The sequence below is a fragment of the Manis pentadactyla genome, chromosome 1 (assembly GCF_030020395.1).
Source record: "Manis pentadactyla isolate mManPen7 chromosome 1, mManPen7.hap1, whole genome shotgun sequence".
In the NCBI taxonomy this organism is placed as follows: Eukaryota; Metazoa; Chordata; class Mammalia; order Pholidota; family Manidae; genus Manis; species Manis pentadactyla.
The window spans coordinates 203,970,333-203,994,706 of record NC_080019.1 but is presented as its reverse complement, the minus strand read 5'-3'; the positions used below and the strand labels follow the sequence as shown (position 1 = coordinate 203,994,706).

Genomic DNA, 24,374 nt, shown 5'->3' with positions numbered 1-24,374 from the left:
GCCAAGCCTGGGGGAGGCTACTCAGCATAGTGGGTGATCACTTACTTACTCAGAACATTTGGAAAAGGAAGTGACTTTATTGAAAAGGCCATTCTTTACATTTATCTTACTGCCTAGTTTAACTGCTGTGTATCCTGTCTCGTTTACAGAATACCTGCAGATCTTTCAGACCCAGCACAAGCATTTGCCTCCAGGCCAACCAGAGCCGCTCACTTCCCAACTGAACTTCCTTCTCTTGTGTCTTCCTCCCTGGTGCCACTGGCACCTTTCAAAACAGACAGATGAGCAGATGAATTCAATGCTCCTCTCCTTTCTTTTTAACATGAAGCTCGTATCTCTGGGACATGATGCCCCTACTTTTCATTGTCTTGCTTAAAAGAATGTTTGGGAATTTTAGGCTCAGGGCCAGGGAAAGGAAAGATGGCTGTGGCATCACAGGATGTGGATCACCAGAGAAGAAATTTTACTAGCAAAAGACCTCTTAGCCACCCTCAAATAGGAATGGAACTGACCGCCCACTATTTCCCTGTCAATGGCTTGTTCCTACCCAGGCCCCTTCTTTGGGAGATCCTTTTGAACTCAAAGACTGTGATTACACTAGAGCTAGGATGCCCTGTGTCATGAAGGCAGTCTGAGTGCTGAATGGACTGTGGTAGTTCCCAGTGCTTGACTAGGACCCTGGTGGGATGCTCACACTGAGTGTATCATTGTCACATGACCCCATGTTTATTGATAAAAGTAAACAGAGAGTGGTTTTCAAAAACCATTTTCAGTGCCATAGTTTGCCATAAAACAATAAATAGAAAAACTCTTGGTGTGCCTGCCAGCTTCCCACCCCCCATCTGAGAGATGGTGAGGCGCTAGCTGCAAATAAGAAATAAAGCTTGGTATTTGTATTATACTGGACTTTGGGTCCCAAAGTATCGTGTTGCTTATGATGGGTACATGTGGAGTCACTGCTTTTATAATTACAAGAGCAAACTGGAACCATCATAAAAATGTTTACTTTCTCAATAGTGTATGAAATAGGAAACTGCTGAATAATAAAGCCAATATGAAATGTAAACTTCTGTGAAAACAGTTCTATACCCATTTAAATCCCCATACTGTAAAATGTTCAGTGACCATCAAATCTAGTAACTCAAACTATTGGAAAGATAGCTGTTGTTTCAACTCCTACACTCAGAGCTAAACTGCACTTACAGCCACACTTCCCTGTTTATCTGTGGAAAAGCCTGAGCGAGCTGGAATCTACTCCCCTGAGAAGGAAGACACCAGCCAGACCCTCAGAGAAAAGAGGCTTAGGAAAGAACCCCGATATAAATAAAGAGTAGTATCGTAGTGTTGATTTATTTCTGCAGCTACTGAAAAAGTTAGGCCCCTGAGATCATCAATCCAAATATTAATTTTAATGAAGTAAATGCCTTTATTGCCAGGACTGTCAGGAACAACTAAAGATATAACAGATCTGAAACAGTAGCGTTTTTTCAGACAATAAATAAAAGTGATACTCTATACAGTTAAGAAAAGCACATAGGTTTTTTTCTTTTTTAATGATTTGACTCACTTGGCCGATCCCCTTGTTTGCCAGCTGAGTAAGGTTTTGGCTGGCTATCGATGGTTTTTTAAGAGCTGTGGTTATGTGTTACTTCATTAGAGTGTGAATAATTCTTCCAATTAAGTTTTTATTTGTCTTAAATCTCTAAACCGGGCAGGAAAACGATTAAATTTGAGAGGCTTTCAAACTTAACATCCATCACATACAACACTTAACTAGAACCTCTAGGAAATAATAGTTCAAAAGTGCCACCTCCAGGATCTCAGCATATAAGAGCTTCAGTTTCAATGCCCCAATGCCTCCCAGAACAGTCATTTTATTTAAAAAAGAAAAAGTGCCAAGTCATGTAGAAAGCAGTAGGAGAAAAGAACTAATCATGAGTCGGGAGATCTAACTCAGGGTTTGCTATAAATAGCTGTTTGCTTGGCTTCAGCTGATTCGTACCTAGTCATACTCAGCAGGTCGTTGCTGAGACCCCTTCAGTTCTGTAAATGCCCTGTTTCTCAACAAGGGGGAAATGGGAACATCGGGGCAGAAACCAGAAAAAGTTGAGGAAACCCAGCCGATGCACTTTGGATTAGCATTCACCCGCTGTGGCTCGGGGAGGACAGCCGTGTGTGTCTAGAAGGGTGAAAGTCAGAAGTACAAGAAGGAAGAAGAAAACAAAATGAAGATAGTCTGGGAGAATTCGGTTTTCTTCTTTGAGCCTTTGTTCTAATCTGTCAAGAAAACTAAGACTATCAGGAGATGGCATGAGATGAGGCACACGTTTTTCCACTTTTACTCTGATGTGGTTTCCAGGTGATCATTTGTGAGAGGGTAGAGTTGCCCACTACAGTATTTTCACTCTCCCGAATTGGAGAAATCGCCAGAATAGAATGTGCCTTCAGAGTTGGCTTTCTCATGTAACTCCTCTAGTTTGTTTGCTGTTTCATTATTCAAAAGGAGCTGTAAACTTAGAGTGTTCGTGTATAATCCCTTTCATAATTCATGTATTAAAATGCTGATGTTATTGGACTACTAAGGAACAGTACTGTTCTATTTCTCCATTTAAAACAGTAAACCTTTATTACTCCACTGTTTTCATTACTATGCTATTTCCCCCATGATTTTTGTGTTATACATAGGACACATGCAATAGACCAATAACTAAACTGAATTCTCTCTATAAAACAGTGCCCTTAATCCCATCCTGGCTTTGATATGTAGAGCCATTTATGAAAATGAAACTATATGAAAATAACATTCTATTGGATGCATCTCTCCAAAGAAAACGGATTTCCCCTTACAGAAACCATTTTGCTTCCCTGAAAAACATTGTGTTGAAGTGCAGTTTTCTTCATTTCATTCTCCCCTTTTTCTGGTCAGTCAATACATGAGAAGTCCAAGCCTCATCATGGCCAGAGGCAGATTCGCCGTGAAGCCCTTGTACAGGCCTGAGCAATTTTGTTTTTATAATTTGTATCATTAAGCCCAACAATTGTTGTAAGCATACCCAACAATTGTGTACATTTCAGGCCTCACAAAAGCATGTCCTAAATATAATTAAACATTCTTTCCTGTTAAGGAGAGATGCTGATCTAGCCATTTGAAATAGTATCTGAAGTTAAGTACATTGTTAGCCCCAAACTAGAGATGTAAAATCATTAAGACAAAATTTGATGGTGGCATGGTTCCTCTTATAATGGCAGATCTCAGGTGACACTGTACAAGCTAATAGCACATATAAGGCTTCCCTTTGCTCTGTCAAACATACAGAAACATGGAAATGAAGTATCTCCTTTCTGGAATATTTTACCAGAAGTGTAATATTAAATTAATGATTCAAGATAAATTCCACCTGTGGTTTTGAGAGGTCAGTTCTCTATAAATCAGGCAGGCCACTAACTTTTCACAGTTCCAAGATGAGGAGGTCCCCGTGTGAAATGTGCAAGTTAACTGTTTATAGTCTAAGAATTGAATTAATGGCAAAGCAAGGCAGATCTTCAGGCAGATCATGACTGGTGATCACTCTTGCACTTGACAGATCCACTTGGAGGCTGAAAGAATTTATGCAGACTTCAAATATGCTGAGAAAGCAGGATAATCAGAAAAGACTAAGAAAAGCAAAAAACTCCACCTGGATCCATTTGCATGTCAATACCCAGGATTCTCTGCCAGTTCCCCACTTTTTCAAAAAAAAAAACAAAAAACAAAACTGGAATGGTTTGGCATGATGGTGGGGGCTGCGGAGTCCCTTCTCCGTCCTTGAGTGTTTACTGCCAGGAAATCCTGACCAACATCGATTGCCAAGGGGTTAAAGTCACATTGTTGTTAAACTGGGAGAGAAAATTAGCAGGATTTTGCGCCCTATGTTCAACTGTCACAGAGTTTCAAAAACAGGAACCTGGGGCTTTATATGAGGGGACAGGGGAAATGGAGGGGAAGAGCCACAGGGTGATTTATCAGGGCATAGTTCCAGATAAATTGCTTACGTGGAGGTGAAAGAATTTTATGCATATATTCTGTGCCAAGAAGCCAAATGGTTGATCAGAAGCTCTTCCAGAAGCTGAAGTGGGCAGTTCTGGCTACAGTCTTTCCGTATGTGAAGAAGTGATGATTTTTATAGTCACGTTATTTGTGCTCATGCACATGTGGATGAACTTCTCAGGTATCCACACCATCAGGTTCTCATGGCAGTAAAGAAAGCCAGTATTTCATTAACAAATTAGAACACGCTACAAAACTCCTGGGGGGACAGAAACCGCATTTTTTTCTAGGTTCTGTAAAAGCAAGATTTTCTCATGATTAGAATCTGACGTTCTAGGGAAATTTAGTGCATTTTAACTGATGTGACTGATTATCTGTCCTTTTTTTCTTTCCCCTTAATAACATCAATCCTGAAGTAGAAAAACAAAAACAGCAAACTGTCTAAAACAGTGTGAGCATTATTTGCTCCTGATTTACTGAAGAATTTGTGAGAGCCACCAGACAAACTTAGTCCTGAGTCCTACTATGTCTGTCCTTTGGGGTTTGCTGAGCAGTACAACTGAAGTGAATTTTTTGGTTAAAAAAGTAAGAATTTCTGGAATAACCCCAGTGAATGGTGTTGAGATAATATGCACGTTTGGAAAGCTATGCAACATCTAAGTCCTTAGTGTTACTGTTTATTCTTTCAGCATAGAACAGATTTAATAGTTTGGTGAAAATCATAGAGTTGTATAGAGATTAATATGCAGTTAGAATCTCCAAACCAGTGGGGCTTGCCACTGGCTACGGCTGCCACTCAGGGTACACACTGCCTCTTGCCAATCGGAGAGAATGCTCAGCACCCCTATTCAAAAGAAATTTTATTTTCAGTATGTCTCAGAGTTCACTCTCAGGAACATGCATGTGTACGGGCATGCTCACACATACCTACACATACAGCACACACACAGCCTCTGAGATTAATCCACTCCCCTCAACTGAGAAATGTGAGGCATAGGAAAGGTAAATAACTCTCCTAAAGTCATATAGTTCAACACAGAACCAAAGCTAGAGCCCGAACAACACCCACTGTTATTCCAGAGCCTCTGGATATACACTTATTTGAATGGATTTGGGGGTTTAACTCCTTATATAATTGCAGCGTAGGTAAAGTGTGCTGGCCCTTCTTAATCAGAATAGCCCTGAGAATTCACGGTGACCACAAACTTTTGGTTAGTTCTCTACGAGGAAATGAAAGAGAAAGATCATTTTGTGATTAATACAACTTGTTGTTGAAAGCAGCCTAATCCAAGTCCAAGTAACTGATGTATGTGTTTTATTGATTATTTGACCTTTAAAGACCTATTTTGAAAAATAAGTCTAAAAACATTTTTTTTATTTTGCCACTTTTTGCAGCGCTTACCCACAGGCCTTCACATCTAAAGGCTCTTTCTAAAACAGATTGCCTTTCAGAACACTAAAAAAAAGACATTTTCTTGGTTCAATATTTCTGTCTTCAGACTGACTTTTTTACAGTTAAGTATATTTTACATGCACAGTGTTTCATTTGAGATCTCGTAGATTTAATCTGAAACTACAAGATTTAGAGTTGCAGAAGTGATTTTTTATTGAAAGAATGTTAAAAACATACTCCACGGAAAGCCAAGATAAACAATAGATTTTGTTTCATTTAAAAAATCAACCACAGAGACTTTCCAAACAACAGAAATTGGGACTCTTAGCCAATCATAGGTAAAGTGTTACAATGTAAGTTGAGAGGAAAGAAGACCAAAATTGGTGAAATAGATTTGATCCCAGAAGACAGTTAGGAAGAATAATCAGGAGATAAGAGTATTTTCTCATTATTAAGTGTTTTCAAATTCAAAGATTTTGGTTAACAAAGCAAATGTCCATAAAGAAAATGGGATGTGGTCCCTGTGAATTAGATATCTCCAACTCAGCCACTTTTTCCCTTTTTTATTTGCAGCCATTTGTTATCTATGACATGAATTCCTTAATGATGGGAGAAGATAAAATCAAGTTCAAACACATCACCCCCCTGCAGGAGCAGAGCAAAGAGGTGGCCATCCGCATTTTTCAGGGGTGTCAGTTCCGCTCGGTGGAAGCTGTGCAGGAGATCACAGAGTATGCCAAAAGCATTCCTGGTTTTGTAAACCTTGACTTGAATGACCAAGTAACTCTCCTAAAATATGGCGTCCATGAGATCATTTACACGATGCTGGCCTCCTTGATGAATAAAGATGGGGTTCTCATATCAGAGGGCCAAGGATTCATGACCAGGGAGTTTCTAAAGAGCCTGAGAAAGCCCTTTGGTGACTTTATGGAGCCCAAGTTTGAGTTTGCTGTGAAGTTCAATGCACTGGAATTAGATGACAGTGACTTGGCGATATTTATAGCTGTCATTATTCTCAGTGGAGGTAAGAGTCATCTTCTGATCTTCCATGAAAGAGGCTGGGATGATGGTGGGTTGGCTGAAAGAATTTTGGCTTTCCTTTATGCTAGTCTGTTCCTTTTCTCTCTGGATTTACTGCACTTTCCTTGCAGAAAATGTCAGTGGCAGAATGCCACAAGAGTGTCACCACACATGTAAACTTACCAAGAAAAAATATCATAGATCTGCTGTCTGAGGGCTGTGGGTCACCCAGGCTCTTTTCTTACACCCCCCCACATTTTTCCCAGTGAATCCACATGGAAGAAAAATGCAGTCTTCTCCTTTTTATTGTCTTTTTCCTTATCGTTTTTCCTTTCCAGAAGGCCCATCTACTCTTGAGAAATTACATGTATAGCTTTGCTTAAGATGATGCTCCTTGGGCATAGAGAAAGCGCTACTAAATGTTCTGATCAAGTTACTCTCCTGCCCCACGATCAATAAGATTGTACTGCAAATTGCTTTCCCAGTATCAGGAATCAAGGAATGCCTGTCTCCCGACCTCTGCCTGCTTTCTCACGCCAACGCCTCTGATGGCTCCCCTTGAAGTGCCTTTGTGAGGTGGTTGGCTTGATTAAGAATGCAGTCTGAACCAAAGAACACACAGCCGAGAAATATATTGAGTTGTTTAGCAATTCATTGTATTTTTGGCCTTGCAACTACATGATCTGACTAACCAACTCCGAAAGCCAGGTCTTATTTTAAATGCTGCTTTCATGGGCCTCTCACATGTCTGCAACGTGAACAGAAGAAAGTTTTACTCTCATCTCTCTCTCTCTCTATGAAATTCATTTTCAAGCAATGAGTTTTCATTAGTGAAACTGACTTGGGGGAGCTTTCCATGTGTGCTCTGCAGAATGTCCTCTGTGAAAACTGCCTTGTGGGGACTGAGGGGGCCTGTGAATGTGAGCTGGGTGTAATTGTACAGGGTATTATAGAGAGCGCAATCCATCCTCTAGTCCTTTGTTGTCCAATGACTTGAAAGCAGGATGCTTCAGAAATCAGGTGCATAGTGTATTAGGAATAAAAATAATAATAGCAGTATTATTAAGAACTTATTAGGCACCAGGCAATGTTGTAAGCACTTCATTTCACATTCATTTACTTCTCACAATGAGGTAAGTACTATAAACAAGGGAACCAAAGTACTGACAGGTTCAGTCCCTCGGGCAGGGTTAGCAGCCAGCAAAAGGTGGAGCCAGGATTCTGAACTCAGGCCTTCGGGCTCCAGGGCCTATACGAACCCTGTCCTTTCCATGACTCAGATGCAAGTAGGTAACAATATGGTACAGGTTAACTCTGGAAGCTCACATTCTAGTGTCAAATCATAGCTCATTTAAAAATGACTTTTTTGATGTTATATTTAACATTACAAAAATATCCTATGTAACATATTCTAATATCTTGACTGAATCTACTTCTTAAATTTACCCTTGATCCTCTGGGATCTGTGTTTAATGCAGCAAATAAGAATGAAATTCCAGCTTATTTTAAGTTTATCAGAAGAAAAAGATTAAATTTAAAAAAAAGAAAACAAGTTGATACTATTTAGCTAATATTTTAAGGCACATTTTATTTTTAATGAAAAACAGAAATGTAATTATTAACATTTGGTATATTTCTAAGATTTTTTCCTTAGCATACTATATATGCCATGTTTATATTATTTTTTCACTTCATCATTTTCTAATATCATTATATACTCTTTGTTAATATTTTTATTATGTTTTTAAAAGAAAAGTAATACATGGTCATTTATAATTCAAATAATATAGAAAGATATAAGTGAAAAGTAAAGGTCTCCATCCTCAGAATAAAATAGAATTAACAAAATCCTATTTCTCCTACCAAAGAGTTTCTATATAGCATATATATATGCTGTCGTTTTTATTAGACTATAAAATATAAAGGACCGTTACATACTAAATTATCTCCTGATTGATATTGAGGTTGCTTATAAATTATTACAAAAACCTAAAGAGAAGAATATAGAAAATTGTTTAAAATGTGTCCTAAATTTTGCACGTTCTTGTGTGTAAATTTCTGTTCAGAATTAACATTACTTTCTCATTCAAATGCCTTTGAACATTTTTGAGTCTTTTGATACATTGTTGCCAGATTGTTTTCCCTAAGGTTTGTACCAGTTTATGCTCCTACTACAGATACTAAGGGGGGTATTTGAAATAAGCCATTCACAGATGCCTAATTTCTAACCAGGAGAGGTCTAGACAAGAAACAATCATGATATTTTGGGGCTTTTTGAACCTGAGCAGTGTTGTTTCATGGGCACATGAGACAGTGTGGTTTCATCTAGAAAAATGCCATTACTGTCCCATAACTCAGAAGCTAGATTGTTTAAAAATCAGTGATTTGTTAGGCCTTTAAATGTTTCATTCATTGGCCAAAAAATAGCTCTGTGAATAAATGGCTTGATTCAATTAAATAGATATTGCAGGCTTTGGCTTTTAATTATGACAGTTAAAAACAGTACCATTTAAATGTAGATCCTGAATGAATGTGTTCCTTTTAGCCCTATACAGATTCTCTTCACATACATTCAGACTCATTGGATCCTCACAACAATGAAAGAAATCTGAAGGTAACACCCATCCACAGATTATTAAAATCGTATATCTGTGGTTATAAGGAGAAGAAAACCCTATGAATAATTTTAGACTTCTTTTTTAAAAAAATTAACCATTGTCCAGTTCCCATATCACAAAAAGCAAATCCTTCCTTGATCAAAGTTTGCTTTTGTAGATGAAGTCTACCTACAGGCAGTAGATAAGAATGAATGAACTGGACCCTGTGTTTGCTCAACACACAGGAACTTGATTCTCTTCTTTACTCAGAGAAGCTGATTGGGTACAGGCCAGAAAAAGCCCTTCCCAATCCAAAGACTGGATTTCAGTAAGATCAGAATCCCAGTCTTCCGTAGATGGTAGGATCCCAGATTGTGGTTTCTTGGAGTACAGCATGTGATTTCTCAATGAGTTTTAATTTTTTTCCTATCCTGGATCTTCCAGGAAGGGAAAACATACATGTAATGTAAGCAAGAAGCTCTGACCCAGTAAACAAATTCTGATCCTACGTGATCTTAACAAGCTTGATTATTTTCTCCTCTGCAGTGTATTCTGAAGTCCTAGGTAGCTTTAGTGATTATAAAAAGATGCCCTTTGGGCAGGGATCCATTGGTGTCATTCTGTGCTAGCCTTGCAATCATATAAGAGCTGCATCCTGTGAAGGTGCTAAGGCCCTAGACTGAAGGACACATGGGGAGTGGGCATCAGGTAAGAGTGGGGAGGTAAGGAATTGGGGAGATGAAGGGCAGGGGGTCCCTGAAAGACCCAAAGGGATTTTTTTGGAGGTAGAAGTACCTGACTTGACCCAAATAAGCATTTGCTGAGGAAATTGGAGTTGCTATAGTGAGATCACTGTTGCTCAACTTCAACCCTAGAAACTGCTGATACCATTAGATTTGCTGCTAGATTGGCCTGGTGCTTCGCACCTCTACTACCTACTCAGCTCTCAAACCAAGCTTGCCGAGAGAGCTGACCTAGTTCTTCTCAAGTTTTTCTCTTCTCTTTCTCCTCTGAGGCAGGAAGGATGAGGCTAAAAGCACAACACTCCAGAACCAGACAAAGGGCAGCACTAGGTACCTTTCTAAGAGGTTTTCATAGACATTCTCTCACTACATCCTGACCATTCTCCTGTATTTTCATTCTCGTTTCATAAAAAAAAAAGTAAGCGTCCTAGACTTAAGCAAATTGTCTAAGATCTACCAACTAGTGAGCAGTGAAACTAGGACTGAACCCCCAGGCATCCTGTCACCTTCAGGAGCCCCGTCTGCCACACCCACTGCCCTCAGCTGCCCGGCCAGGGGACTGTGGTCCACTCCCCTCACACCTGTGTTGGTGGCCGCCACCTCCGCTCCCTCCATCATACCCACTAAGGGACGGGTCCATAATTCAGAAGGAACGCTTCCTCAGCAGTCACCATATCTAAGAGCACCCCCTGCTCCCTCCAGTCTCACCAACTGGAAGGGTGGCGTCAAGAGTAATAAAACTGCCTCCAGCGAGGGCATGTTTACAGCTGGCGCCGCTGCTTCATGCCAGCCACACTAGCCAACTCCCCACACCACTGTGCAGCCAAAGCCAAGTGTAAAGCTCAGTGAAGCTGACAAGCCCCAGGACACTCCATTGGACACCTTGCCCCCTTGAGCGTTTGCTGTTTGCTGTTTGCTGAAGAAAAGCATAGGAGGGTTCCAGCTGGAACTCTGCAACAGGAAAAAGCGCTTTTTGTTAATTCAAAACAGTTTGGAATCCATTACAGTTCTTCCCAAACTTCCAAGATATGGGGGAGGAAATTCACTGGATTATACAACATATTTTTCGAGGCAGCTTGCCATTGCCATCCTAATGACAGAGAAGCTGTAAATATTGATATACCGGCCACAGATGGCAAGTCACTCAGCCTCCACACATATACCCTCTTGAGTCTGGCTTGGTTATACAAACGTCCTATAGAGCAGTATCTTCTTTTTCCAGTAATTCCAAATGTGTTCTTTCTCTGTGAAGCGGTTTTGGACAGCTGCTCTTGCAGTAATCATGTGTGTTTCTGCTGTTGAGTGGCCAAGGAGAATAGGGTACAGGGAGGAACTGTTCTCATAGCTCTACACTTGCAGATCAAGGAAGAGTTGATATTCTGTGACAATTGCACAACTCCTAGCCTATCAGGTCAATAACCTGGGGCTCTGTTTCTTACCCTTGGTCATGACATATATATGTACTTTTTAAATTGTTGAAATTAGGGTAGAATCAAAGGAAAGCACAAGGCCCAAAATAAGTACTTAGTAAATGTTTGCTGAATGAATAATAACAAACTATTAATAACAGTAATAGCTATGGTTTATTGAATACCTCACTATGTGCGAGAATATATACTAAACACTTTACACATATTCATAAACCTTTGTTAAATCTTTCCTGCAGCTCTACAAAGTCTATTATTATCCCCACTTTACAGATAGAGAAAACAGAAGTTTAGAGAGATTAAGCATTTTGGCCAGGGTCACAGAGCTACGAATTCTTGAGGCCAAGATTCAGATCCAGGTCTTCTGACCTTAAAACTGATGCCCTTAACTGATGTAGTTTAAGGGCATCAGTACCTTTTGTGTATTGAGATGTGGAAACATCCCAATTAATGACCTTGGCCTTGGAGTTCTTGGACAGTTACCAAAAATTACCTATGTCCATATTGCCTCCAAATACTTTAATCAAGCATTTCCAGGTTATAGTCCAGATTTTACTGATAGCCAAAGCCCTTCTCAAGACACCATTTTAACCCATCTAACAAAATTATACCCTCGGTTTGAAAATTGCTCTGGGAAGGAATGGGTCCCAGTGATAACACTAAAGACCAGTGCCGTGTTCTTAAACTTGTTTATGGCCCTGGAAATAATAGCTCTGTTTGCAAAGCTCTCCACAGAAACTGGCGATAAGCTTTAAGTAACTGAGTAAATACATTCGTACTTAATCAGATACCATCTTATACCAGGTTCTAGGAGAGAGAACTGGTTGCAGAAAAATCTATGAGAGAAATTTAAAATTGATGAAGTGCCATCCAGTAACTTAATTTCTCCTTGCCTGTCAGAAACAAACAGTTGAAATGACACACTCGTTCAGTTGTGTCAGGGGAACACCACAGCTGGTTCCAGCACACACAACCCTGGTGTACCCCAGGCACAGGGTTTAAGGAGCTCTAGGTTTGTGAGCGTTGCTTGTCTCTTCCACATTTCTAATGCCTTTCAAGATCCTGAGGATATTTCCAGTGCATGTGTAATCTTTACATTTTACTGCAGAATTCTAGAAAGAGCAACAGCAGCCCTCTGCAACATAAGACAGAGTGTACTACATACATGCTTGTCTGGGCCAACACTTTGCTTGAGGAAGCCCCAGCTTCGGGGGCCTCTGATTCCACGCAGCCCAGTGGCCCCCGTATCTTCTCTGTTAGCACTATCCTTACTGGTTAACTGGGAGGAGACAAAAACCCAAAATAGTTTAAAATTTGGGTATAAAAAGACTATGAACTCTAACAGGCCACATTCTTCCACTCTTCTGTGCCAGTTAAATATGCAGCTACCTTATTGGTACAGTTTTTTTTTGGACAGGATCAGGTTGGTGCCTAAGTGGAGAAAATTGTTGCTGCTCTGACTCTCCTTGTGATATTGAGAATGAACAAGGACAATGATTTCTCGTATGACTAAGCCTTGAGCAGGACAGTCGAAGAGTGCTGTTATTACATGGTTCATATCCCCCATTTGGGCCACGACTGTGTCAGAGAGTAATAACATCACAGATTGAAAAATTGTCAGTGGGCACCCTGCACTGCCCAGAGCACATGACAGCTGTCTTCCCTTCTCCCGCCATGCCACCACCACGGGGGAAAACCCTGTCAGGTGGCCAGGATGGCTCTGAATAATGGCTCAGTTTGAGTTATCTAGAAATGTCCCATTAGTTCATAACCTTGTGGATTTGATTTAGACTGAAGGGAGGTATAGAAACATCCTAACATCATCCAAGAAACTGAAACACACACACATGGAGGCTTTTGTTTGTAGAATAAATATAGAGGCATCTTGAACGATAACCTCTTGAGAAATTCAATCCCCTGCATCAGTCCAGGCCTGGTAGGCTGGGATCTTCTCAGTGAGGGAGCAAACGATTATACTTGACCTCAGAGACAGACATGGGATTGAAAGCTCGAGTGCTGAGTCATTCCTGTCACCAACCAGCAGTCTTGGAAAAGGTTCAGCCAGTCATCAGTGGGCTGCGTTCTGGAGCACTTTATCATTTTGGGTTCTCATAATGTGTGTTTAAACTCTGGGTGACCCTGGGCAGCCTTCCAGACTGGCACAATCCACCAAGACATTCAGACAGATCATCTGCAAGTGAGGAAGAATGAAACCAAGGATGGGTACGACTCTCACGTAGCAGAGAGGCCAGCCCAGGTGCTGCAGGAATCGTGTGCACCTGGTAAGGGCGCCTTCCAAGGGTCTTACCAGCTTCACACATAACTTTAGAATCACACAGACACCTCCAAGTTAAAAAAGCCCACTCCACCAACTTACTAGATGTGTGGTTTCAGGCCGTTCCTTACCTCCCTGAGCCTTTATTTCCTTATCAGTGCCCTAATCAGTAAATAAAATAACATTATGTGAAGTCTCTGGCATAAGCCTGGGACATTTTGAGCACACAATAAATGCTAATTTTCCCTTTTCCCCTGTAGGATATAATTTGAAGTAGCTCCATGCCATTCTGCCAGTCAGATTGCTTAAAATTCCTTCTTAAAATCCCTTATTACAATAATAAATACCCGTAGGGAGATATCAGATAATCCCTTTATCAGCTATCACTTTAAGGGGATTAGCTGTGGATTGAGAACAAAACCCCCAGGGAAAGAGATACCAGGGAGTGGGGGGAAAGGGGCAGGGCCTGAGAAGTTGAGGGGAGAGCTCTAAGCCAGGTTGCCCCAGAAGAGGTAGGGAATGGCAGGAGTAGGGGGAATTCCTCTACCCCCAGAATTCTGGTAACGTCTGGGGGGACATTATGTGCTGAGAGGCCATATGTAGAGATCAGAGATCACACCTATGTTTTAAGACCACAGGTTCTTCTGAAAGACGTCCGAAAGGAAGTCATTGGGGTGGGGGGAGTCGCAGAGAATAATACTTGGCCCCTTTTTATTTTTGGTTTGCCGTTGGTATTTCTAGAGGTTAAGGAAGCAAAAGGAGGAGCCGCTGGGTTAGGGGCGTGAGCGTGGCCGTCTTGATGGGGAAGAAGAGATTCTTTCCACTCCAGCCTCCTCCCTCTACCTCCTACCTCCCACCCTCCACCCCCCATGTCCTGATCAGAAAGGGTGTTGGACACAGAAGGAGCAGAAATGTACCTACACCCCTCAGGTGGAGGGAAGAACACACTGCTCTCCTGGTCCTGACAGGGAAGGGGAGCAAACCGTGTGGCTTAGCTTCAGCTGAGGGACCTCAAAGGACTAGGACAACAGGGGGGCCCTCACCCCAGGATGAAGGGAGATAGGAAAGGCACAGACTTCCCAAGGGCAGGGCAGAAATCTCAAGTCCTGTTTCCATTTCTGAAAGACCTGGGAACAAAACAGGGCCCAAGCTCAGTTCGCTGGAAGCACCCTTGAATGATGAAAAGAACTTTGAACACAGCAGAAAGGAAAGGGCTGCCTTGTTTACTAGGCTTCTCTGCGTTCTCTGGTGTAGGTGGTGGCTTTTTGGATGTGGTAGTTGAGCCCTGAGAGACTGGAGTTGGTGTAGAATTGCTACTCAATGGACACATAAAATGAAATATTCCTGGACTTGGTTTCCCTGGGGTGGTTAACCCTTCCACCATCCCAGCCAAGTCATAGGTATTATTGCGGTGAAGAGGGGTTGTCTTTTGAACATAGAAAAAGCATTTATTAAGCTATTGTTTAATAAACAGAGAGATGTTAGAATGTTAACCCACCTACCAGCAATGTGTGCTCACAGCAGAATGTGTTCGTGACAGTTGATCTTCATCTGTTTGGTAAAGCATTTACAAGATCTCCAAGTTAAGTTGTTCCCACTCCCTGATAGCAGCAGTCAACTACATTTCTCCTGAAATCATCCATTGCTCAGACTTCTGATTAACTTAGGCTGGAGCTGCTGGGATTCCTAATACCAGCAAAGTGCAGTCCCAGGAGTGGAAATCTGGGAGAAACATCAGGGGGTGGAGGGAAGCAGAGCAGAGAAGAAGGGAGGGAGTAAGGGAGAAAGAATAGGACAGACACACAGAAGACCCAGGAAAATCATGGGAATGAGAGGAGAGGGTAGGTAGAAGATAGTGGGGCGAGTCTGTCAGACTAGTAGAAATAATTGTGTCAGACACACTTTCTATTTATCAACTCATTTCATCCTCTCATCAACACTATGAGTTGGATATTATTGTGTTTCCATTTTTTAAACAAGAAAACCAAGGCACAGAGAGGTTAACAGACTTGCCCAAGAGTGCCTTGCAAGCAGGTTTTAAGGTTGGGATTCCAACTGCTTCTCGCTGACTCCGTAGTGCCTGCTCTTGGCTGCATAGTGGAATCACCTGGGAGCTTTTAGAAATACTGAGGGTCCTACCCCAGGCCAAGTAAACCAGAATCTCTAAAAATGGGACCCAGGTATTAGTTGGCATGTTTTTCATCTCCCCAGATGATTTCAATGTGCAGCCAAAGTTGAGAATCGCTGCCTGAGATCAAGCTCCAATTCAAATTTAAATATGAAAAGAAAAACACATGTGAAACTTCCTTACATTATTTTTTCCCCAAAGGTAGGGTGGTGGGAGGGAATTGGTACAGGCCATACCAGAGTTTACCAAAGATGAGTTTGACTAAATACCGTGTTGCCTGAATCACCATGATTCTGATGATTAGATCAGAAAAGTACCACAGAATCTTGACACCATTTCTTCAGGGAAGAAGCATATTTAGGCATCAACGCTTCTTCTTTTGTTATTATCCTCAAACTATCTTGCTCATGTGCATTCAACAAGAATTGCCCAAACCCTCAAACGTGTCTGCATCAAGAATTATTTTCTTGCAGTCCTGAATTTATGATATTACTCAGAAACTTTCCATTTCCCAGACGCATATAGGCCGCCCCACCCTTGCTTACACTCCTGACCTCAGCCCTGTAGAAATTGCCTTTATTCAAACAACCACAGAGAACAGTGATATCTGATAAAGTTTCTTTACCTAACTCATTCTCACCATGATCTTACAAAAGATACTCCATTGTTGTCTGACGAATTAAGCCCAAACCCAGAAGGGTTAGAGGTTTGTCCAAAGCCGCAGGGACATGAAGTGAAGGAGAGACAGGACTCCTATCCAGACTTCAGGGTCCCAGTCCGTTGCTCTTTTGAACACATCTGTGAATTTAGGAAGCAATGGAATAAAGAAGAGGGGATGTGTAAAAGTCAGGATGCTGCGAAGTTCCAGGTTCCCTAGGCAGCCCTCCTGCCCCTTTGGTTTTTACCTGATACCTGGACAAAGGGTCTTTCACTGTCCGGGGTCAATTTACAGCTGCCCAGCTCTCAGATTCTTTTTTCTAAACACCCTAGGTAGAGTCTTTTTCAGATTAGTATCTACCCAAAAGCCAGTAGAGGAGAATTGGAAAAGCCATCACAACAGCTCCTAGAATAGAGACAGAATGCTGGTTCCATGCTGGTTTTTCTGCCTTTCCTTCGAGAGACTCCACTGTGGCCATCTGGTTTCCTAACCAAGATGCTTCCTGAGAAAATCCATGCCAGGGAAAGGCCTGGTCCAGGTGGGCAGATCCCAGGGGGGCCAAGAGAATTTGAATCTGCTTCAGATAAGCTCTCCACTTAACGGAACCAGATCTGGATAAGATGAGAGCTTTGTAGGTTTGCCCATAATCAACAGTGCTTTCTAATCAATTCCAGCACTGTGTGAATGGAACCGGAAAGGTTTCTTTCCCAATTCTTTGCAGCTTGGGGAGTAAGAAACCAGTAATTGACTCCAGCTTCCACGAGTGTTGTGTCCTGGAGTGTGTGAGTCAACATGCACTCTCCCAAAAGGGCCTTCTCAGCAGGCAAGGCCAGTACAGAGGGTCCCTTGACCCTGATCCTATTCCAGACCTCAACTGTAACCCTCAGCAAGGTGCATGGGGGGGAATCTCAGATAGGCCTTCTAAGAACAGTACCCTAGCAGGCACTGGGCAGATGGGGAGTGGAGAGGGACGGGAAAGGACCCAGGGCGGCTTGGGAATCTGGACAGATTTCTTCAGCACTTCTGTGATACCTCACTTAGCTCAGTAAGCCTTTGAGTGTCCATAGAAGGAAACTGGAAAAAGACAGATAGGAAGGGGAGGAGGGAAGGCCTTGTAACTGCTTGGAGGGTCGAGGGTGGGGAGCAACGTTGACAAATACCCCTTGCCCTTGACCCTAAGGATTGCTTAAGACCAAAGAAAGCTTTTATGCTTTCTAAATAAGCCAAGTTTTCTGAGCTTAATGTGTAAATTATTAGCACACTTTTCTAACTGTATATTGAGTTTACTCTCCCAGCTTAGTTATATGAACTATATAAAGGGAATTACAAATAAGGATAAAGCTTAGAGCATTTGAATTAGGGTCTTAGGAATCATCTATCTAGTCCAATCCTTTTTGTTGACAGAGGAGAAAATTGAGGCCCAGTGAGCTTAGTCAGACTGTCCAAGTTGGAGCTGGTTAGTGAGAAACCTAGAGGCAGAATAAATGATGTTTTCTGCTCTTCTGTGCTCCATTTTGCCTTGACTGAGGCTCAGTAAGGGGGACAGAGGGACAAATCTGTAAATGATCTAACTTGTCACTGGAGACATTATAAATCAGTGGCACAAAATTTCAGCCCCTCAGCCAAACTTCATCCGTCACATCATAAAAGATACCTTGCCAAAGAGGGGTTTGAAAGCCAAGCCAGATCCCTCTCCACCCCTAGCGGGGCCAGTTCCATCATACTGCACCACAGCCAAGTGTTCCCAGCAAGCCTGATCAGCTGCCTTGTAGGGTTTGGTTGTTTGAACTGTGATAAATGAGACCTACCAGATTAACATAATCTCTTCAGCAGAAGTTCTGACCCCACCAACACTGCCCAAGAGGAAAGAGGAAGGAAGAAAGGCTCTAAGGGGCATGTGTCCCCTGAGCAGAGGGTTCTACCCAAGGGTGTGGGTCCCAGCCGGTGGAGGAGCCACGTTCAACAGCTGTCTTGACACCAAGTGCCACCGCTTCAGATGCATGTATTGTTGCACTGGCAAAGGCCTTTGAAACTGAACATTTGTTAAACGGAGAGGATGAGTGGTCATCGAACCAAAGGCACCAACCGAGGCTATGCTTTTCCTTGAAGTGTCAGGGTTTTCGTTATTGCATACAGCAACTCTGAGAAAGGCCCAAGCCCTCCAGCAGTATGAGAGTCTTTTAGGCCAGGGCTAAATCATTTGTTTCATGCTCAGAATCTGAGATTTTTGCTGATGATTTCAAAATTAAGTGCTGAAGTAATTTTTTTAAGTATATTTACTCCAGCCAGTGGGATATGCTAGAGAAGTTAGGGGAAAAAATTGAAAAAGATAAGTTTCCTTGTATAATTAAAAAACAAAGAAACTTAATTTAAGAGAATGCTCTCTCCCATGCCTCATCTCAATGGATAAAGTCACTAGAGTTTATTAGATACAGGAAAACATGCTATAGGAGACTTCTTCATTGTGTAGTGATCCTGACTTCCGGCTTGTTTGCCAACCAGGGACCTTGTACTTTTCAATCCAGGACTCGTAGCCAGAACAACCTTCTCACTGATTAACTCAGCCAAATGAGTGTTTCCTGTGTTTCCACTAGAGGCTCAGAGATGATGATCAAGACATAGTCTCTGCCTTCTGATACCTCATGACCTACAGGGGAGATAAACAAGAAATTTAGTACTTACAATTCAAGGTAGTAAGAGTTGAGAGTATAGTGTTTGGAATCAGACAAACTTAGCTTCAAATTTCAGCTCTGCCATTTACTAGCAAGGGGTAGATTTGGGGCAAGATTTAACTCCTTTTTCTAAATCTTCATTTCCCCCTCCGTAAAGTACTGAGCTCATGGAATTATTGGGAAGATTAAATGAATGATTGTGGATAAAGCCCTTAGCACAATGATAACTACTCAATAAATGTAATCTATAAGTATAGTGGTGATTGAGCAGTTTTTGGGGTGCTATGGGGTCCAAAGAAAGGGGTTTGGGAGAACAGAGGAGAAGAAGGGATTCTATCAAGGGGCTCCCAGGACCTAATGACAGGGGCTATATTTTGAAAATTAGGTTGAAGTCAGTAAGATGGGTGGAGGAACAGAATCTGCCCAAACAGAGTCATGACAGAACATAGGATGTTTAAGGGACTCGGTGTGGAAATAGTTTAATATGGCTGGAGCAAAAGGGTAATTACAGAAACTGCAACTAGAGGATGAAGGGTATCAAAAGGTAAATAAAAGCTCTTATATAGTGTTGTAGGTTACAGAGAAGGGGAGAAGCATTGAAATTAGAGAACATGAATAGCCTTCAAGAGCTAAAATTTGGAATCAGTACAAGGTACCAAGTGAGTGTCCTGAATGTCGTACATAAACCCTGCCCCCTCTCTCAAGCCTTAATGGGAAAGCCTTATATTCTAACCACAACTAACTTAGAAATTAGAAAATAAAACCTAGAAGTTAGAAAACAAAACAAACACCCAACCTTTCCACTTGGAAATTTAAAAACACAATGCTATGTAACTCTCAAATTAAAAAGTGAAGTCAGAATAGTAAAACAGACTATTCAGTTCTCTTCTAAATATGAGAGTACTGTTTACCAAAGCCTATGGGGTAAAATCAAAGTGACACTCTGAGAAAATTGTTAGAGCTTTAAATGCATCTATCAGAAAACAAGAAATGCTAAAACTAAATGAAGTAAGCATTCAACTCAAGAACTAGAAAAAGAGAAAAAAGTAAACGAAAGAAAGTTAAAAGCATGAATTAGTTAAATTGAAAACAAAATACAATTTTAAAAAATGGAGTTGATAATATAACCAAAAGCAGTTTTTTTAAAAAAAGCAAAAAACAGATGAACCTTTGTCATATCAGATTTTCAAATGAGAGAATACACAAATAAAAAACATTCAGTTAAGAAGGTAAAACCAATAAGAGATTTTAGATTCTCAGGAAATGTGTGTACAACTTCATTCCAATATAAACTACTAAAATTTTACTTAGTAGTAGTAGAAAGCCGGAAGAGATTAAATGCTATAGAAGAAAAATTAAAGGTAGTCAAAGATTTACAATGAGGCTCAGTTGGTTCTGTCATTGAATTCCAAGAAACCATCAAGGAACAGATCATTGCTACATAGAAACAGAAGGAAAACTTCTCAACTCAGTCTATAAAGCCAGTTAATATTTAGTATCAAAATAGGCAAAAGATAGCATAAAAAAAAAAGACTCTGGACCAAACTCACTTACAAATTTAAAAACCCTAAACAAAATATTAGCAAATAAGTTCAAAGATATAAGGAAGTCTATTAATAAAATTCATTAAAATAGATTAAGAGAAACATATCATCATCTCTTTAGATAGAAATAATTTTAAAGCATTTGATGAAATACAACATTTCTGACTGAAAGAATTTTAAAACTTTAAAACTCTTGGAAATCCAGGAGTAAAATGTAACCACCACAATGTATAGTAAACATCATACTTTTGTAGTAAACCATTAGAAGCATCTTCTTCAAGGTTAGGAATAAAACAAAAATGCTTCCTCTCACTACTAATATCTAATACCATATTAAAGGTATTAGCCAATGCACTATGGCAAGAAAAAGAAATGAGAAGTATAAGCACTGGAAAAGAAGAAATAAAACTACAATTTTTTTGCAGGTCTAATTGTCTATCCGTAACAGAAAAAGAAATCCATGCTAAAAGCCATTTGAATCTACAAGAGCTCAGAAAATTGGAGTAGATTCAGTATACTAAAATCAATAATTTTATTCTAAACAGCAACAGGGATGTATTAGAAATATAATGAAAAAAAAGAATACTATAAAATAAAGTAAAATTAAAGTGAAGAAAGTATACTACAAAGTATTTAAGGATAAATCTAACAAGATCTGCATGAAGAAAAACATAAAAAGTCTAAACGTAATTTAATTTCACCTTTTAAAATTCAGATAAGGAAAGGATAAAGAAGAAAGTGAAAATTACCTGCAGCCTCCAGACTGCTGCTCAGAAGAAACCTCCCTTAATATCTGGGGTGGTCTATCCCTCCAAACTGTAACAGTATTTTAAAACTATGTCTTGTCTCATTGAAAATGCGTATGCTATGTTAAGCCAAAAAGAAGACAGAGCTTGTTTAAAAAGCATATTTAAAGCTGTGGTGAGAACATAAGCAGAGGTTATAAAGCATAGACTCTTCAGCAAGGAGCAGAAGTTGAAAATGAGATTTCTGAGGGACTGGAAACCTACTGGCAGAAGAGTCCTCAGTCTAGGGGGAGGACTGTCTCGCTACTGTGTTATCTCAACTGATCACGAAGATTCGGTCCTAGCCAGGAAATGAATGCCCCTGGAAAGAGCTCTGATAGCCTTGCTTTTCATCCCATTCTCCTGTGTGCAGTCCTTGCCTGCTGTCTACTTACCTTCCCTCGCAACCTTAGTTGAGAACCAAGGCAAAACCAACCAACCAAAAGACAGGTGAGTAAGTTGGCTCAATACGCCTCTAATGTGAGGTCAGAGAATTTTGTAATTGAACCTCCTGTTCTTCTGCTCCCCCAGACCGCCCTGGTTTGCTGAATGTGAAGCCCATCGAGGACATACAAGACAACTTGCTGCAAGCCTTGGAGCTCCAGCTCAAGCTGAACCACCCCGAGTCCTCTCAGCTCTTTGCCAAGCTGCTCCAGAAAATGACAGACCTCAGACAGATTGTAACAGAACATGTGCAGCTATTGCAAGTAATAAAGAAAACAGAGACAGACATGAGTCTTCACCCACTCCTACAAGAAATATACAAGGACTTGTATTAGCAGAGAAGTCCTAATTCACTGACGATGTTTTACTTCTTCCAATTGCACTATGATTTTGAGGGAAAATCTGACACCTAAAAAATTTACTGTGAAAAAGCATTTTAAAAAGAAAGGGTTTTAGAATAATAGATGTATTTTATGCATATTGTTTATAAAGATACATTTACAATTTACTTTTAATATTAAAAATTACCACATTATGAAACTGGTGGTTGTATTTGAAGACTGTCTGATCTGTTCCCTGCCTCACCCACCCCCCTGGGCTTTCCTGCCTCTTACTTCCTTCTCATTCTTTCCTTCCTTCCTCCCTTTGCTTATTTTTCTTCTTTCTTTCTTACACATTTTTAAAGATGTGAACAGAACGCCAGTCAATTCACTCTCAGTAATTTTTTTCTCAATTTACAACTTGCCCAGACCCTCCATCTGTTTTAACAATCACAGCTAAGAAAGGAAAGGGGGAACTACAGGACTAAAAACTGCTTAGAGCATGTGTTTCTTTACCTGGATGTGCTAGTTTGGGGCATATCCCTAGGCCTACCAACAGCTACATCTTCTTTCACAATCCCAACCAAGACTGTCACTCACCAAGAGCAGCCTACTAACATGATTTCAAGGCATCACAAATAACCCAGGAGCCGGTACTAACTGCTAGGAGCTGTGGGTAACAGAAGTGTGTTAAGATTTGGCACCTGCTAAAAGGAACTTAACAATTGAATGGAGGAGAAAAAACTAAATCTTTCTGAAAAACAACAGTACAATCATATGCCAAATGAATGGCTCAGACCCTAAGTACTATATGAGTTCAAAGGAAATAAAGATTAATGAAGATTGGAATAGTCAAGAGTGTCTGAGTTCACTGAAATGGGCCTTCAAAGGATGTGTTGGATTTGGGATAGGTGGAGAGTAGGAACCCAAAGGCCAAAAGATCAGGGAAGAAATTTTCATCCTTTATCCAAAAATAAACAGATCTCCAAAGAGTCAGGTCACAGGTGTGAGTCATGACCTCAGCCCTAAAAACGTAGGACCCCTTAGCGGGAGACAGTTGCTGAACTCAGACCTTGAGAACGACCCATGCAACCACACCACATTAGGACCAGCGACTAAAGCCGCTGTCTAAGTGACATCAAAACATTGGGACAGAAAATGACAAATTCACCCCATCATATGGGTTTTTTTTCCTCCTTCCTTGATGCCAAACTTCAGGATATTTTGAAGCATCCACATGACCAACTAGATGCTTGACCACTGTTGTACGTGGAGAGTTTATCATCCAGGAGATCTTGGAAAGGAAGGAAGATACACGCAGTAGACAAGGTGAGGATTCCACCTCAGAGGAGATACCCTGTTTACAAGATTTTTCAAACAAAAAGCCTTTCAGCATGCTGCCTGCTCTCAGTTCCCACCAGAGCTCTGCGGCATGTCCAAGGTCTTTCCACATTCCTGGAGCCGTTGCTGCCAATGTAGGGAGGAAGGGAGGCACTCTCAGCTCTTTGGCACCAATGGTTAGCATTAAATAGCTTTTAAATCCTGGCAGCTTTCAAATTCCCATCTCTCTGACTTTTTCCCTGTGGTTTGGACCATTGTTTGCTAAATATTTTACAACACATCATATCGAGCCTCCGAAGCTCCTCTTCCTTTCTCCCATCTCCCTCGCACCCCCAGGATGATTCACAAGTTAATCAACACATGTATCATCAGTTATTCATAGTCCTTTCTCCGGACACAAGCACACTTAGGGATTTGTGTTAATAAAAATAGGAAGAAAAGTAACAGGGGTCAAGAGTCCAAAAAAAATTTTTCGAGCCTCCCACGAGAGCCCTGCCCCCTCTCCGCCCTTGGCTATGACCTGCTTCTTTCCCATCTCTGTGCTGTGTGTAGGGTGCAGGAACAGTGGGGTACACACGGGACAAACCCTGTCTGCACACCCTGCTTCTCTAGCCACCATCAAAAACTGGGCTGACCTGAGTTTCCAGCCCCCTTTTAAAGATTTGGGTGAAGAACAAGGGGACTAGGGCTTTTCTGTAAGAACTCAGGAGAGACAGAGGGCAGCAGCTGGTACCCCACTGTGGGGTTCTCATTGCAGGCTGGGGGCAGAACCGGGAGGGACTGCTACCTCAACTCCCCTGGAGAGAAAGCGGCTGGGGAGGAGCCCGGCTCCTGTGGTAACTTCCTCAGCGGCTCCTGGATTCTGTGACTTTCCCCGGCCTCCCTGGAGGCTATCCGAGAGGCAAACCCTTTTTGCGGGCAGGCCCTAACTTGCTGGATATCTACTACCACTAAGAGCATGTTGCTGAAAAAGCTGGCCACGGGTGGGAGGCATTGGAAA

General features: G+C 41.3%; 1 protein-coding gene across 6 annotated transcripts in view; it reads left to right on the top strand.

The window, feature by feature from the left end:
- Nucleotides 1–22,246, top strand: part of PPARG (peroxisome proliferator activated receptor gamma) — a 119,359-nt gene extending 97,113 nt beyond the window's left edge. For all 6 annotated transcript variants that reach the window (XM_036911388.2, XM_036911391.2, XM_036911390.2 and 3 more), the window contains 2 exons: nt 5,994–6,444; nt 21,801–22,246. In XM_036911388.2, coding sequence (XP_036767283.1) covers nt 5,994–6,444; nt 21,801–22,048 — 699 coding nt within the window. In that variant the 3' untranslated portion in view covers nt 22,049–22,246. The remainder of the gene's footprint in view (nt 1–5,993; nt 6,445–21,800) is intronic.
- The last annotated feature ends 2,128 nt before the right edge of the window (nt 22,247–24,374 follow it).